General features: G+C 37.1%; 1 protein-coding gene across 6 annotated transcripts in view; it reads left to right on the top strand.

Moving 5' to 3' along the window:
• ATE1 (arginyltransferase 1) overlaps positions 1–16,792 on the top strand; it is a 69,265-nt gene that overhangs the window by 17,875 nt on the left and 34,598 nt on the right. For all 6 annotated transcript variants that reach the window (XM_030950900.1, XM_030950897.1, XM_030950898.1 and 3 more), the window contains 3 exons: positions 160–192; positions 5,502–5,683; positions 8,497–8,596. In XM_030950900.1, coding sequence (XP_030806760.1) covers positions 160–192; positions 5,502–5,683; positions 8,497–8,596 — 315 coding nt within the window. The remainder of the gene's footprint in view (positions 1–159; positions 193–5,501; positions 5,684–8,496; positions 8,597–16,792) is intronic.

The raw sequence follows: 16,792 nt of genomic DNA, 5'->3' as shown, positions 1-16,792 counted from the left end.
CCATAAACAAAGTCTGATGATGCTTTTCAAATATATGTATTTGAAGGAGTATATTTAAATATTAATGTATCCTAATGCATTGGTGATGGTTTTCTTTCTTTTTCTGCTTTGCATGTTGGGGCTGTTTTCTTGGGCACTGCTGAACCCACTTCGGTGCAGTTCACACGATTCCTCTGTGATTCCCCTCTGGAGGTATGTACTCATTCAGGATGAGAGTTTTGAAATGAATGCATTTCATTTATTTTGTTTAATGACTGTATGAGTGTCCTCTATGCTCTCTGTAGACAGCCAGCCATGATTAGAGGTGGTGGAAGTGGCTGGCACAGAATTCCTGTCTCCACCAACTGGTAAGGAAGGTTCTGCTGTGTTTCCACAGGAGCCTGAAGACTCCTTTGCTGGGTAATAAGCTCCCACTGAATTTCATAGCACTGCATTTAAAAACAGAAACACAAAATGCCGTGTCTTTCATGGTTTTTGATTTATTTCTATGAAAAGAGAAAAATGAATTACTAAATAACTTGCTAAACTTGTATTTGACTATAATCTGAGGTAGAAGTTGAGGAGAGATGCTGTTCCTTCGTTTCAAGTGAGCAAACTGCCATGGAATCCTTGCAGTGTCTTTCTTGTTAGTCTCAAAGAGCTCAGGACGGCGTGACTGTAATGAAATTGTCAGGTTATAGTAATTACACTGGTAATTTGATCTGTCGCACTTTGAGTGAATCCATGTGTGCAGAGTTTGTTGCTTTTCTCTGCTGAGTCCACTGGCCTTTGCATTCCTGAAAGCTGAAGAGTAATAGAGCTCATTAGACTTTATAGGAAAAGGGCTTTTATCACCTCGTCAACTCGTGCAGCAGACTGCCATTATATTCTTAATTTTGTATGGCTACGTAGATGTTGATGCACGCTACCCTGCCAGCTTTATACCCATATTGTTTCTTACAGACACTTTTTATTGACATTTCCAAGCTTGAATTAAATTTTGTGTGGCACCACTACAGATGTCTTCAATTAGATGAAGTTAAATAAAAGGGGTTATGTATCAGAGGCCAAGGGATTCTTGAAATTCTTTATTCTGAAACAGTTGCCACAAGCAAATCTAGCAGTGTGTAGTCTGTTTACTCTTTTGAACAAAAATAATTTAAAATAAAATTTAAACCTTACATGTTTTCGATTTGTAATTTTTGGAGTTTTTAATGTTATCGTTAGCTGCAAATAGTATGAACACCCAAACTCTTCCTGTCTTTTTTATTTCCTCATTTTATTATCCAGTTTAGTTTCTGTTTTGGCTACAGGCTCTGGCAGAAAAAATGAATGCTTTAAAGAAAAGATACAGTATGAAGTAGCAGAAAACTAGGCAGTTTTCTAGCATTAAACAGCATAATGTAAAGTGAATTGTTTGAGGTGTTTTTTTATTCATCCTTTGATTTTAGAGGCTTCATTTAACCATTTGCCATTTTAGCAGTTCCCACAGGCAGATGTGGAATGGTGGTCACGGTTCAGCACAGGGGAACAGCCTGCAGGACTCTGTGGGCTGGGACCCTGCTCTTGCCAGGGTGGGGGATTCCTGGGAGAAAGTTCCAAGGGAAATCCAGATTGTTCAGGGTGATCCACCTTATTTTTGGTGCTCGGTGAGCGATGAGGATGTCAGGGACCAGTTGTGTCAGCATCACTGATGGTCATCTCAGTGTTTGTCCTGCCCAAGTTGCTCCATCTGAAATAGCAGCTGGAAGGAGCCTCAGTCCTTGGATGGACCATGGTGTTAGGCAGCAGAGGGATAATTTTGTTTTATTCTCAAAATATTCTCTAATTGCTGCTTGGACTTTTTTTTTAATCTTGACTGATGTTAAGTATTAAACTGACAATTTTCTAAAACTGTTGTCAAAATCATCTCTTTGAGAGAGCTGCTGATTTATGCCCATTGTTTTGGGTGTGCCTATAGCAATATGTTTTCCAGCATATGGATGGGTTTATGAACATTTGGTATCTCCTCTGCCTTTTTGATCACCTGGTATTACAGGATCTTTCTGGAGCTATTTGCATTCAGTTCTTTTTTAACCATCCTGAATACTTCAAAATCATGATCTTGGTTTGCTGCAGCATCATTCAGTCCTCACTGGAGAATGTAATAGATCCAGCAGGATGGAAAGTGATCTGTTTTCTGTTATGCAAATGATCATTTGTTCTCATTAACCATGCTGAGATGCTTTTGGATTCTGAAGAACTGAAAGATGTGTGTGAATCTCAATCTTTGCTCTTCAAAAAGCACATCAGCCTCTGTTTGCATTGTTTTGTTTATTGATATGTTATAATTTTAAGGAGAACTAATAAGTGAGAGCATTACAAGCCTGTAATTCCCAGGATCACCTTCTTATAAAGTGATACTTGACTCACATTTGATGCAGTGTAATTCAGATTCTAGACTTTTCCAGTCAGGCACAGAATGGATGTGTAAAGAGTGTTCTACCAATCCCTAATGGAAGTAGGACGGAGTTCTGGAAAGGAAATGTGTTGCTAACCAAGGCATAGAAATCTACCATATGGCAGGTTTGTGTATGTGCCATTGGGAAAGGAACTGCTGGAATGAATCACTTTGCTGATTTGGCAAATAATTTCCACTGGAGCAGAGAAGTCAAGGATTTCCTGGATTTATTTTTTTTTTCTTATTTGATAGCATAAATTTCATATCTTCCTCTTCCCTCCATGCACAGCAGAGGGTAAAATGGAAAGGTAGAAAACAAGAAATTTCATTAATTTCTTGAGAAATTTCATGAACCTCCCAGAGAAGAATAATCATGCATTGCACAGGCTGGACACGTTTTTGGTAATTATAATACTGAAATTTTTATAATTATTATAATAAGTAAAATACCTGTTAATATTAAAGTAAAAGAATGACCAATGTGCTTTGAAGAAATTCTAGTGCTCACACCATCATTGAAGTTCAATTATAAGCAGTTAGTGGACTGAGGTACTAATTAGGGAATATATAATGCCAGTTCTGTTAAATATTTAAATTCTAATAATGGGTTATAAAATGTGAGCAATCAAATGTGTTCATGGAATCATTAGGATATGAAGACAGATAGAATGAACATGGAATATGTTGTATTTTTCTCTGCATGACAGTGTAAACATTGGAGAGAGAATTGTGGTTTCCATTTTGTCCTGGATTTTTTCAATATCATCAGATTCTAATAATTCACTATATTGAAGTAGGACTAGAAACTGTTAATTTTAAATACTTTGGTCCTTCTGGATTGATTCCAGGGCTAGTGTATATTTTGGGTAGATAAGATAAGCCATTTCTAGTGGGGCTTGCTCCCCTGATGTCACTGCTGTATTTTCCATCACCCTTGACAGACACAGTCCCAGTGGAGATGTCAGTGGTGTGAAATGGTGTAGCCTGCTTCAGGAAAATGTTTCCTATTCTAGACCTGTTTCAGGTCAAATTGCCTGGATAGTGCACAGGAAATCAAGTTAAAGGAGCCAAGTATTCATCGAGGAATGGGAGAAAATGTAATACTGACAAGCGTTACAAAGGATTACTTTGTATGAGAATTTTTGAAGGTGGAGGGAAACCTTACTCTTTTTAAAATGTTATTTGCTTAATGTAACAGAGATCCCTGTCTGTTTTGCCTGAAATCAGTGCTGTGCTCATTATGTTTGTTCCAGAACATAGACTCTCTTATGTTCATGACATTTCACTGTAATTGCATTAGTGAAATAACTGCAGATTGTGCTGTACCAAAAGTTTTAACTGATGTTAATGCTCAGTTTGCAGAGGTCCAATGACCAAATCCATGTGCTGCTCTTTGGAGGTTTGGGGTCCCACACAAACATTTGTTGAAGTTCAGAAGACTTTGCTTTGAGTGAAAATCTTTTCCATGGTGGCTTAGACTATCTTCTTTAACATTCATTAAATCCTATATGATGAATTTTTGACTAAGAAAGAAAATCTGTTTTAACTGAAACTTATTTAAGCAAGTCTGTGTTCTATTACCAGCCACATCTCCCCGTGGCTTTGAGATGTTTCATTTTTCTGTCACTGACTGCACTCTGAGAAGGGAACTTAACCTGTGCTGAGAAATCCTTAGAGAACATCTTTTGCTTGACTGTGTCCCTGCTCAAAAATGTTACCATTGACCATGTGATTTCATTTGGCTCTGCTGAAAAGTTGATGCTTCTGAATGAAACCATAACTGTTGGATAAATGGGCTTTAACCTGAACAAGAAAAGCTGAGTTTAATATGCTCTATGTTTAATGTTTAATGTTCTCACATAGCTGCAGATGGAGCTCTCAAATGTTTTCATCATTTCACTTTTAGAATATTTGTAGCTCCACACTTAGTTTTATGGTATATAACTATATAAAAATTCAAACATATTGTTATGTGGCCTTTATTTTGGGACTTGCTGGTTGGGTAAGCCAGTAGAAATGATTTTTGCTCACGTGATTGATTTCTTTTGACACATGTGGTACCAATTAGAGTAACTTCTCCTGCCTATCATCTCTTCAATCAGGGCTACTGTATCAAAATACTTGATTAAGCCCACCTTCTGCTGATGTAATGCAAAACAGTTGGTAATAGCAGGCAATATTGTCAGATTTATTGAGTGAGAAGCAGCTTTCTGAAGACCTGGCAATGCAGTGAAAAACATGACTAGATGGATAATTAAGTTGAGCACAGTGGAATTCAGGATTAAAGTAAACTTGACGTGGGAGAAAATGGCATGCCAGAGTTGGTTGTGTAATACAGTTTAAATTAGGGAGATCATTTTCTTCTTAACTTCAAGCATCAGTTTCTGGCTCGAGGTGCTTTACCCCATCCAGAGTCAAACTTCAGTGCACATCCAAAACCACAGCACACAACAATAGCAGTCCCTTGGTGTTCTTGCAGGATTTATTCTGATGTGGACTGACAAAGAAGAGGTTCCACAGATTTTGTAGCCACACAGTTTCAGGTTCTTGGATAAAAGGTGTTTTGTTAGTTATGGAGAGTAAACATCACATAAAGAATGAGCTGCTCAGGTTTTTTTATAGTCATCTGAAATAAATTTAATTGCCACTTTGAGGAAATCAATTTCTATGGCTAAAGTGCTTCCAGTGCTTGGGGATGTGGAGGAGAGAGCCTGGAGGTCCTTGCTATGACAGGGAGTGTTGGAAGCACCAGGTTTGCATGTAATAATTCATTAATAACTTGAAGGAGCACATTGGTTTGTCCTGTCAGTACCATAAGTGCTGGATGGCAGAGGCTGTTTCAGATTCATGTTTGGGATGTGTGATATGTGGGTTGTACCCACTGTGAGTACAGCAAAGGGCACAAAAGATCCAGTAATAACATTGTTTTCCCTGCCTTTCAAATGCTTTTTTTTCTTTTTTCTAAATGCAGGTGGCCAGCAACATTTTTTACAGTATTTACTTACATGTTGAAATTCTCTTTAAAATTATTTTCATACTGAAAGTCTGTCAGGGAGATAATCCTTCTCTTGTTCTTACTTAGGCAGAGCATGCCCCAAACGGACCAGAATGTGGCTATGGCTCCTTCCACCAGCAGTACTGGCTGGATGGGAAGATAATTGCTGTTGGTGTAATTGATATCCTGCCCTACTGTGTGTCCTCAGTCTATCTGTACTATGACCCAGACTTCTCTTTCTTATCTTTGGGAGTCTACTCTGCATTACGGTAAGAGAACGTTTTCCTTATCTGCTTGGATGGAATTAATACTTGTTTCTAAACTTGGAGTTTTATTTTTAGTCTAAATATATACTAGTAACACTACCTTTGGCAAAATAGTTGTGGGGTTGGTTGCCTTCCAGGTAAATTTTTAAATGTCATCCTTGACTAGAGATGTAACTTTCTAGTTAGCTAAATACTTTTACAGGTTAAGAAAACACACAGAAACAAAATGCCTCGTTTTTATTGCCACTGAAAATAATTTAATATTGCTTGGTTTCAGCAGGAAAAGCCCTTTTTTTTTTGTCTGAACAGAAATCATTTTTCCTTTGACCTTTTTCTAAGCCCAGTTACCAAATGAAATTAATCACTTTTATAGTTTTATGCACATTGAGATCATAAATAACAGAGTAGCTAAAAAGCGTTGTCTACTGAATTAGTGCTCTCCTGCTGTACTAGCACTATGTATATTTTTCAGGTATGTTAATCTCATTATCTTTCTCTTCAGAAAGCCTGATGGAGAGAGTAATCCTATAAATTTTAAAGCCTTAAATTAACTATTCAACATGGTCTTGCAAAACAGTAGGAACTGTGGGTTTTGCTTTTCACTGTGAACAAAACCTGTATGTAAAATTGCAAGTTACTGCTTTTCTTCCATAGGCAATTTTATGATTCCATTGTTACTATAAGTGAAAAATATCCACCCTAAATGAGTGGAAATACTTGAGTAACTCTATTTTTTCCTTACCTTTTTGAAGAAGTTGGCCACAGACAAATGTGGTGCTCTCGTGAAGCAGCTGGGTTTGAGCCTTGTGCCAGACATGTCTGTGTACAAGTCTGAGCGTGAGAAGCTGTAGCATGAATCTTTTCACCTGTGGGGATTTGCACTGCGCCCTGTCAGGTGCAAAAGGAGCCCTGGAATTGGGAGATCCAGGTTTCTCCCTTCTCCAAGGGCTCCTGCTGAGAGGCAACTTCTCAACTCTTGTTCAGTGTCACCCTCCAGGGTGGGTAAATGGCACAACTTGAGCTGTGTGAAGCACAAATAGCACTTTTAGGAAACTTCTTACCACAATTAGTTCATAAACCTTTTCTATAATTAATAAACCACGTGCAATTTAATATCTCAAAGGTCTAATCTGAATTGGATTGGATTTTGATTAGGATCTGATTATTCTATAGAATTAATCAGAATTGACAAATGTGGAAAAACATTGGAACTCCTATGACTTAGAATTGATCTTTTTTTCTCTTAATGGTCTATATTTTTAGAACTATTCCATTACAAATATTAGATACTTGAAATTAGACTAATATTTTCCTTGCAAGATGAACATATAAAATACTAAGTCCTCCTAAGAATTATTTTTTAGTATTTGTAATATCACATTACTCTATGTAATAATAGACTGACATAATCCATGCTTACGAATTCTTTAAATGATTTTAAACTTTCTACATAATAAATTTAAAGCTTTGTAGCTGCACCATGAGTGCATGGCTCAGCTTGTGAAAAAGCAGCTTGTAAATTCTGCAGCGTTTAAGGCAATAAAAATGAGTTCCCAACAGTCCTGGAGGGAGCCTACCTCCTTCTTCTTTCAAAAAGGGGAAGAAAAAGGTTGACTTAGGGAGGACTTAGGAAGTTGCAAAGGAATCTGATACCTTCAAAGCTGTTGCCAATTTTACTCCAAGGAGGTTGGACTGCATTGCTGTCACTTCCACTTCATGGCACTCTGAGAATTGTTGCTGCTGAGTTGTAGAAAGGATGGGATTTGAGCATCATTTGAAATATGTAGGCATGTGCGTAGAGAGCATGGGGAAAAGAAACTGCTTGGAAATGCCAGTCTTGCCACAGGAAAAAAAAATCAAGAAATACTGAGTAATGCTAATTTAATTTTAAGGGATAAATTGCCTCCAGTGTTTGTAGATGCTTCCTATATGAATGTACTCATGTCTTGGATCAGAGAATAGTTTGTGTTGGAAGACAGCTTTTAAAGATCATCTATTCCAGCTCCCCTGCAGTGACCAGGGGCATCTTCTTATCCCTTTGACACAGAAAGTAAAACCAGCATCCATTTTTTATCCAGTTTGTTACAGGAGTGATCTGCACAGATAGAAATGCTGCAAAAATGATCATTTATAGAGGAAGCACTGGCTGAGTCTTTGTAGTAACAGTGTTTTTCTTGTGCCAGTAAAATAAAAAGCAAACTTTTTTTCGAATACATTGATATTTTTCTTTCAGGATAAATGACAAAATCACACTAACAAACATGGGATGGGTAAAAATACCTTTTGTGGCATAAAGATGGATGTTTTTACATGCAAATTGCTGGAGCATAAATGATAGAACAAACAAGAGGCTTATCCTTGAAGCTTATTTTTCAAAAATACTCTGATGTTTTCCTGAGCCTTGTTAACCAGTAGAATTCCAGAATACCAGTAGATTTCTGTAGAATTCCAATGTACACAAATATTGATAAGAAACATTAAACAGAGGGTCTTAGTCATTTTTATTTAGATATCAAATCAGACAGTTGGCAAACCAAAAGACAAAAATGAAGGTATTTTTAAGCCTGACACGATGTTGTGCATTTTTATGATTTGTTTGTTAGGTTTCCAAGTAATAATTTTCAATTTATTATGTTTGGGATTTTTAAAAACATTAGTTTGGAGTTTATGATGCTAATTTTTATTTTATAGAAGTCTAGTCCTTTTATAAGTCCTGGATTAAGAGCCAGATATCTGTAAAATATTTCAATATGAAGAGGTAAAATGGCTTTAAGAATTGTATTCAAATGTAATTAGCGTTTTCTTTCCCCTCACAGGGAAATTGCTTTTACCAGACAGCTTTGTGTAAAAGCTCCTGATCTCTGTTTTTATTATATGGGTTTCTACATCCATTCATGCCCCAAAATGAGATACAAGGTAAAGTGTGTTTTCACTTATTTCTTTAGTGTGCTGTTTTTCAAAGCTTTTGACAGTGTTCATAGTAATGTAATATTTTGTAATTGTCATTTTGCATTTTAATGTAGATTTTATATGGTTAAATTTGAATGCTGGTTACTATTTAACTTGGCTTAGGGATTTTTTTCCCCCAATTCAGTTGCATGTGCTATTTATTACATCTTGGCTTAAGAGAGGTTTTCAAGGCTGTCAGATAATGTTTGTCATTTGGTTACCTGGCTATCTCATGTTCACAGTGTCTCTTTCAGTACACTAAAATTCTCCTTTTTTGAGGCTGGCATATTTGTACCTGTTGCTTAGTGACTCCAGGCAGTGATAAGATGTCTTCTTGGGCTTGGCTGGGTTTTACTCTTTATTTTTTGTTAGAGGCTCTGCCTGTGAAATAAATGAGAAATTTGTTGAGCAGAGATTTTGAGACAGAGCAGATTTTGAGGAGAGGATCAGGAAAACCCACAGAACATTTACAGTAACAACTCTGGCTGCTTTTTTACCCCTGGTGGCTTCACCTTAGTTCAGACCTCTGTGCCTATGAGTGTCTCTCTTGTGGTTTTAGATCTTGGGAATGTGGTACCTTTTGTCTTTAAATGCATCATTGCTTTTGGATATTAATATGATAAAATTTCGGAGTACTGACCATTGATAGCAATTTGCTGAACACTTACACATAACCATTTTTATCTCTTAATAATGTGGAAAGATAAAAAGTTCACAAAATCTAGAGAAAGAGACAAAGTGTTTTCATTTCCCTTTTTTTTTCCCCTCTCAAAATGTGCTAAAAATCTGCAGTGTTTTCAAATGGCCAAAAATTGTGAGGCTCATTAAAGTGATGGTTGTGAAGGAATTTCATCTTGATTATGACCTGCACTACAGATGACCATGATGATTCAGTCTTCTGAAAATAACAAATCCTTGTTGTTTTGGTAGATGATGTGTTTGTGTGTGTGTGTGTGTGTGTCCCCTTTGCCAATTTGAATTTTTATGTCCATTTGCTGGTCAAACAAAGAGAATATTAAGTTTGATGGAAGAAGATGGGTGAGTTGGAAAAATCTGCCCTCTCTCATCTGAATCATCTTAAAGGCTGTCACATCACCAGGTTAAACTAAAGGTTTTGATTACTTCCTCAACTCTTTGGAGGTATTTAGAAGTTTGGGGTGATTTGTTTATGTTGAGACACTGCAATTTAACAGCCCTTGTCTCTTCTACAACCTGCATGGTGCAAGACTTGTAAAATGAGTGGATGTCATTTACCAGGGCACTTAAAAAACAAATCTGGCGATAATGGCAGAAAAAAAATCCCATTTCTGAAAGATACCATGGCTAAGAAACTTTTGGGTTCAGCTGCTTATAATGCTTTACTAAAAATGAACTTTGTGCACATGGATTAAATGAAGCTTATACATGAGGCACTGCATTAAAGGAGCCACTCTACATTTGTATTATTTATTACAATGTTCTGTGGAGTCTTTGCTGTAATTTCAAAATGATTGCTTCAAGAATAGAACACTCCCACAATGCTTCTAGGTTTCATTCTTAAATAATGGAAATTGATTAAATTGTAGTGGGAGTATTTTACTTTTTATTTCCTTCACAAAAGCTTTTTTCTTCCCTTGCTTAGAAATAATGGCTATTTGATATGACTGTGATTTGGTAGAATATACATTTTAGTCCTCCAGAAATCTACACAAGTCAGTGTGTTGGGTAATTAAAGCTGGAGCAGGAGGAGGATAAGAAGAAAAGCCTGTACCTGTGTGATTAGAACACACATAATGCTCTCTGCTGGGACAGCAGTAATCCAATAAATGAATTGCGAGGGCCTTTGTTCTATTTTATATTTCCTTTCCTGGATGCATTTGTTTGAGAAGTAGACAAAAGTAATGAAATTGAAAATCAGGTTGACATTAGTTCTGTAGTTCCACTTTTCCCTCACTGAAACAGAACACCAGAACCAAATTATCAAGCTGAGCTCTGAAATGCATCTGGATAATGCTGCTGCTCCTGTAAGTGATTGGGAGTGGTGAAGTAGGGTGGGGAAGTACTGACTTTGCAGATTAAGTAATTTCAGTAATGCCTGGTTGACTTGGAGGCATTTCATGTTAAAGACTTTGCTTTATTGCAGTTTAATAGAGAAGTTAGAGGCTCCCTTCCCTTAATGGTACTGCTGTGGAAGAGTGACAGGCTCTGGGTGACTGATGTTTAACTGGTGTCAGGTAAAGAAAGAAAGAGAAGGAGCTGGAAAGTCATCCACTGGGTTTCTAGCCTTTTTCTTCTGATTTTATTTGCAAATTCTTTGTTTTGGGCCCTTCAGAAATGGAGGCTGAGCACAGGAGCAATTCTCTGGATGAGAAGTGTCTTATGAGAACACAGAATTTATTTACAGTGAAGGCAAAGATTTGGGGGATAGTTATTGGGGTCAGTGTGTGACCATTTCATCTGCAGGGTTCTCTTCCCACAACTGGTACAATTTGGTGTATGAATGGGGGGTAATCCACTGGAAGATTGGAGGTCTGAAAGTCCTGGAAGCAGATCCCAGAGCTGGGATTCCTCTGGCACGCTGACAGAGTTGGAGAATTCTGGATTCTCAGGCAGGAAGATGAATGGTTAGAGTATCAACTAACCCATGGATCAGACATAATTACAGAGATTTTTAAAATAAAGCTCCCTTTTGACTCACTGTTCCCATTCCTTTTGTTCCCCAGCAGCCAACACTGATTGCAATGTGATTTTAGGACAGTGGAGTCCCAGTGAAATTTCTTTGAAGATGGGGGAAGGGACTCCATTGCAAAATTAGGATATCTTTTAGTTCCCAGCCCCTCTCAGATTTGTTCCCATGTATGGGTTAATATTTACAAACTGGTAAAATAAAATCTTCATTAAATTGAGACAAAAGGATTCCTGTAGTCCTATTATCTTAAAATGGAAAAATCCAGTGAAAAACCTTAAGCAATGGCTTTGTTCCATTTTTTTTCTGTGTAGGTTAGGGTAATACAAGATTTAAATGGTTCTCTGAAAAAATTCACGACCTTGTGGGAAACCTTCTCAGGCTCTGTTAGATGTGGTAGTTCTCACATTGGAAAATAGGCTCCTGGAAAATTTTCCAAGAGTCATAAGAGGCAAAGTCTTTTTCCTAATACATTTTGAAGTGTGTGATGAAGTTTTAAGCATAAAGAAAGTATTTTACTTGAAAATGATGTTGGTCTCAGGGTTGTTTCTCATGTGTTTAAGTCCTGTCTGTGTGCTTGTTAATGTTTTCAGTTAAATGCAGTAATTTGCAAGCATATTTATGGAATTACAGAAATAAAAGAAGCATCTTTAGCAAACAGCCATGTTAGAGAAATGCTTGAGAGGACCTTGGATTTTCTTTCTGGATTAATATTCTGTCTGTTTTATCCTGCATCCTTCAAGTAAAAAATGTCACTCTGTGGCTCTATGTTACTAAATTCACATTTTCCAATCACTTCTGAACTCTTTAAGGTCCTGTCTGTTCTTTCCATTGCAGTCCTTTCACACTGATTTTGAGTCTCATGGTGGGTGATGTTAAGTGGATTTTGAGATGGTGTGTCTGGTATAAATAATAAGTGTATTTGCTGCCTTGCATTAGCCATTTAGCCTCAGTTGACCTTAAATCCCTTTCTCCTCTAAGTTCTTGTGCTGGGAAGGATTTGGTGACATTTTCTGTGTGAGTTTCTTTAGTTCTGGGTTTTGTGAGGCTTTTTCAGTGTTGCTACTTGCACAGACCTTGTGAATGTAGTGCCTTTTCTCTTTAAATGTATCATTGCTTTTGGATGATAGAATTTCAGTGTACTGAACATCGATAGCAATTTGCTGAACACTTACACCTGACCATTTTTATCTGTTAATAATGTGGAAAGGTAGAAAGTTGGAGCATGGATCATTCCTTGTTTGGGTCAAGGATGTGCTTCCCCTGGAGGCCACCCCACTGGTGCTGGAAATAACTCTCAGAGCACTTGGAAGTGCACAGCAGATTTAATGTCTTTGTGCTCTGTTATCTCTGTGTGCCATTTTAAGGCCATTCTATGATGTGAAGAGGTGTTTTGACTGAAACCTTTATCCAGACTTGTATGCAGGCCAAAGTAAATGGAATTATTTCAAACAGTCTCCTTTGGTATCAAGTCATGGCCAGACTTCAGATAGATGGAATACTAGAAAGGGCTCTGAAATGTCAGAAAAGAAACAAAAGGCTGATTCAACTGTGATTAATCATTCTTAAACTAAATACCTCAGACTGATTGTGGTTGTGAGTGGTGCCCCTGGAATTTTATGGCACTTGAGAGCCAATTTCTTTGGCTGCTTTCAGGAATTTCAGCATCACTCCTCATGCAGCAGTGAAATGCATCCAGTGGTGTCCTGCATGTCCATGTCCACAAGATCCACAGGAGCCTGGCTCATCTTCCCCTGCCCAGACTCTTTCACCATGTCTCACTATGGAATTTAGTTAATGTTTTCAGTAAGCTCAGATTTGCTGTGTAAAGTGAAATTTGTGAGGGAAGGAGATTTAATGTGATCCTCTGGGATTTTGGGGGGTATAAACACATGCTTGTTATGGTTCTGCCAGTGATCAGCAAAAAGCTTTGCTAAATGTGTCACCAGTTCCACACAAAAAGAGCTGGTGCTTTCATACCTTCATGTGTCATCTTTTTATTCTTTATCATTCTTATTATCATCTTTATTATTCTTTTTTATTCTTTATTTTTTTATTCTTTTTAGTCTCCTTTTCTCATTCGTCTTACTATTTGCCTTAAAATGGGAAAAATATGATTAGCTTGGAGTAGTTTGGAGGACTGAAGTTGCCCTGAAACTAGTGGCTTTTCCAGGATTCATTTTGTAAGTTTATAGGAATAAATCTGCATTGCAATTAGCACAAACCAACTTTTTTATGTAAACAGATCATAAAGAGTCAACTAAATATCCTGACAAGTCCATACTTGTTATAGAGTGCCAAGTTGTTGCTTGCAGCACCATTTGATAATGAAGAAGTGAAGTATCTGCATTGTAAAACCATTTTTTAAGAAAGCAATAAAAGTTTAGGCAACACAGTGGTTTTCAATTTTTTGGCAGGACCATTAAAAACAAACAGCAAATAGTAAAGACAAAAACAAAGTAGTGAAGTCCTGAGAATGATAAGCTGCACAAGTGAGGAGGTAATTCCTGCTTTTGTGTGTGTCTTATTAACATCATTTTATCCTCCTCCTGCCTTCCTTCCTTTTATTTTCTCCCTGGACTTCCCTGGGATCGTCCTCTACATTAGCAGCTAAAATTGGGCATTAATTTCTTCAGAGCTCTGGTCTTACCCAGCTGCTCCTTCTGATGGGCTGGGTTAGTGCCTGAAGAGAGACTCCTGAATTCTGCTGCAGTTTGGGCATTGAAACCCAAAGGGATTTTGAGAAGTCTTTTAGAGTGACCAGAACTTCCAAAAGGATTTTGCATTATTGACTTGATGTACGTGTGTTAAATGTGAAAATCAAGCTGCTTTAATGTTCCTTCAAGGTTTATCTGGTGCAAAAAGTCTTTATCTCTCTACATGTATTTTATCATGTGTTTGACTAGGAGGGATGTCTGCTTTTTGGATGTCAGAAGGCAGGTGCTCTTTTCAGGATTGCAGAGTCACTTAAAATCTTTTTTCCTTTTGTTTCTTCATTCCATAAAAGCTCTTTCCTTTCACCTTTCCTTATCGGAAAGCCTGCACCAAATAAATGGAACATGTTGGAATAAACAACTATGAGAATATGGGACAGAATAAAAACACCATGGGTGAAAAGTTATTAGTCTTTAGTTCTTGATGTCATGCTAGTGATGAATATTTAAAAAATCTTTTCTCCTTTACTTTTAACAGCTTCTTGCAAAGTGTTTGAGGTTTGTTTTTTTCTTCAAGACACTTGTAGAGAGGTTGTGAAAACCACATTATTATGAGCATCAGCAAGCAGGAATAAAGAGGTTCTCCATTCTGGATAGCAACAGCCATAAGTGAATGCTGACAGGGGATTTCTACTGGAAATGTAATTATGTAAAACAGAATATCAGTGTCTGTGTATATTTCCATGTTTTCATAGCAGGTAAAGATAATGAATGCAATTACTCAATTGCTTCTTTATTTTTTTTTCCTAAGCTGTTGTTTTTTACTGTGTATAATTGGTAAATTATTACAGTTGCTCCTCAGTACAGGTGTTGAGGCTGTGCTGAATTTTACATTTTTCTGCAATCCATTTTTCTTCTAGAAACAGACACATACCCCAGCTGTGTCTTTTTGCTTAACTTTATTTCTTTACTTTTTTCATCAGTTAGAACTCCCTTGGGACAGAAGTGACCATATCCCTGGGGATTTATTTTTCTAATGTTAGAAATGTTTATATTCCTAATGTTAAAAATCCATGTTTCTTTTTATTTGTTTCTGGAGTTTAAGATGAAGTTTGTAGCAGAAATGAAGTGAAAGTAATATGGATGTTTATGTTTGACTGTTATTTCTAGGCTTTTATCAGGGCAGGTGATGTTTGTTCTGTAGGTCTCAGCTGACCTCTGACATCAACAAGTCTCTTTCTCATTATTGCACTTTGAGAAAATAAACTTGGTTTGGATCAAGTTATTTTCATGTGGTCCATAAAAAACCCAACCATATTCTGTATGTTCAGGATTCCCAGTTCAAATGTTGTGAAGAATAAACAGAGAAATGTGATTAATGTGGCATTAATTAACTACATTTGCACATCAGCAGGGATGTGCTCTACACCTTTTTACTTGTTCCAGGAATTTTGTTAATTTGGGACAACTTCACTATAATTTTTGCTTAATAAATGTGATTTTGCTAATTTGTGTAAGATTTAAGTGAGCTAAAATCCTACCTTAAAAACCCAAGAGTAAGAGGCACAGTTAAATTGATGGTCAGTTCTGTGCTGGTGGATGTTTTCAGATTTACTAGAAGCAACTTCCCTGTCTCTGTCAAAGGGAGCTGCTAAAAAGATTTATTCTGGATCATGTTAATAAACCTGAGACAAACCATCCTCTGAATGATGGTAGCTGGTGGGAATTTATCATGTCTAATTCATGACTCAGCACAGTCATAAATTCCCTGCTCATTTCTGACTTACACTAAATCTTAGTTGAAGGCTCATTTGGGGACTCCATAGCAACCACTGGCAGTTAAAAGTGAGAACTGTAAATTGTGAAAGGCTGAGACAAAAGTGCTGAGGATTTTGTTTGGGTGGCTTTCTTGTGGTTTTGGTTTTTTGTTTTTTGCTTTTTTTGGGTTTTTTTTAGGGAGAATAATATATTTCACAATTGATAGGTTTTCAATTTTTTCCTTCTTGTGAGAAATTAGATCAACATTCCCATTGCAGAATTTGCCAATTATAGTTGTACAAACCCATTAGTCCTTGCTAGTAACTGTAAGAATGCATGGAATTAAGAGTGTTTGTAAGGTTTTTATCAAGCAAATGAATTGATGTAGTGCTGCTTCATCAGCTTCAGTTTTGTTGATTTAATAATTTTGGATGGTCTTCAAACACTATTTAACACCCTGTATTCTGAATTTTGTCTTTGTAACTGTGCCTTTGTGAGAATTCCCAAAAGTGAGGTAATTTGAGTATTCAGTGACGAACACTCTGCAGTGCTGTGATGGAAAAGATGAAAATATATTTATGGAGATAATGCTTTTCACTTTTCCTGACACAGTCCCTATGTAAAGCTATTCACAGCCAGGCCAGTTCAGATGTTGGACAAAATATTTAGGTTCTTGTGCCCTACAGAAAAGTCAAATCTCTCACCAAAGTATGGGTCCTTGAAACTGGTCAGTTTTATCTGTGCACCACATTTATTGAAGATGGCAACACTTGGAGTGTTGGATCTCTCATTTAACTCCAAATCCAGCTGCTCTTATTTTTGCTGTTTTGCTGATTATGTTAGCTCTAATTAGGCAATATTGTCAAGGGGAATTTATTTGGTCTGAAAGCCTGGAGCTCCTGCTTTTCCTGGCTCTGCCATATTTCACTTGTGGCCTTTACAGTAGGGGCTGGCTGACAAGCCAGTTAATCTACACAAGAGATGTTTTCTCTCCAATTTTCCAGGAAAGGTTTAATGGGAGATACTTTAATGAGGCCTAGTTTAACTGAGACCTTATTAATTTTACAGAGGTATCACAGTACACTC

This window comes from Camarhynchus parvulus, chromosome 6, assembly GCF_901933205.1.
Source record: "Camarhynchus parvulus chromosome 6, STF_HiC, whole genome shotgun sequence".
Lineage (NCBI taxonomy): Eukaryota > Metazoa > Chordata > Aves > Passeriformes > Thraupidae > Camarhynchus > Camarhynchus parvulus.
Note: the sequence above shows the minus strand (reverse complement) of the source record. Positions and strands in the feature narration are given on the sequence as shown.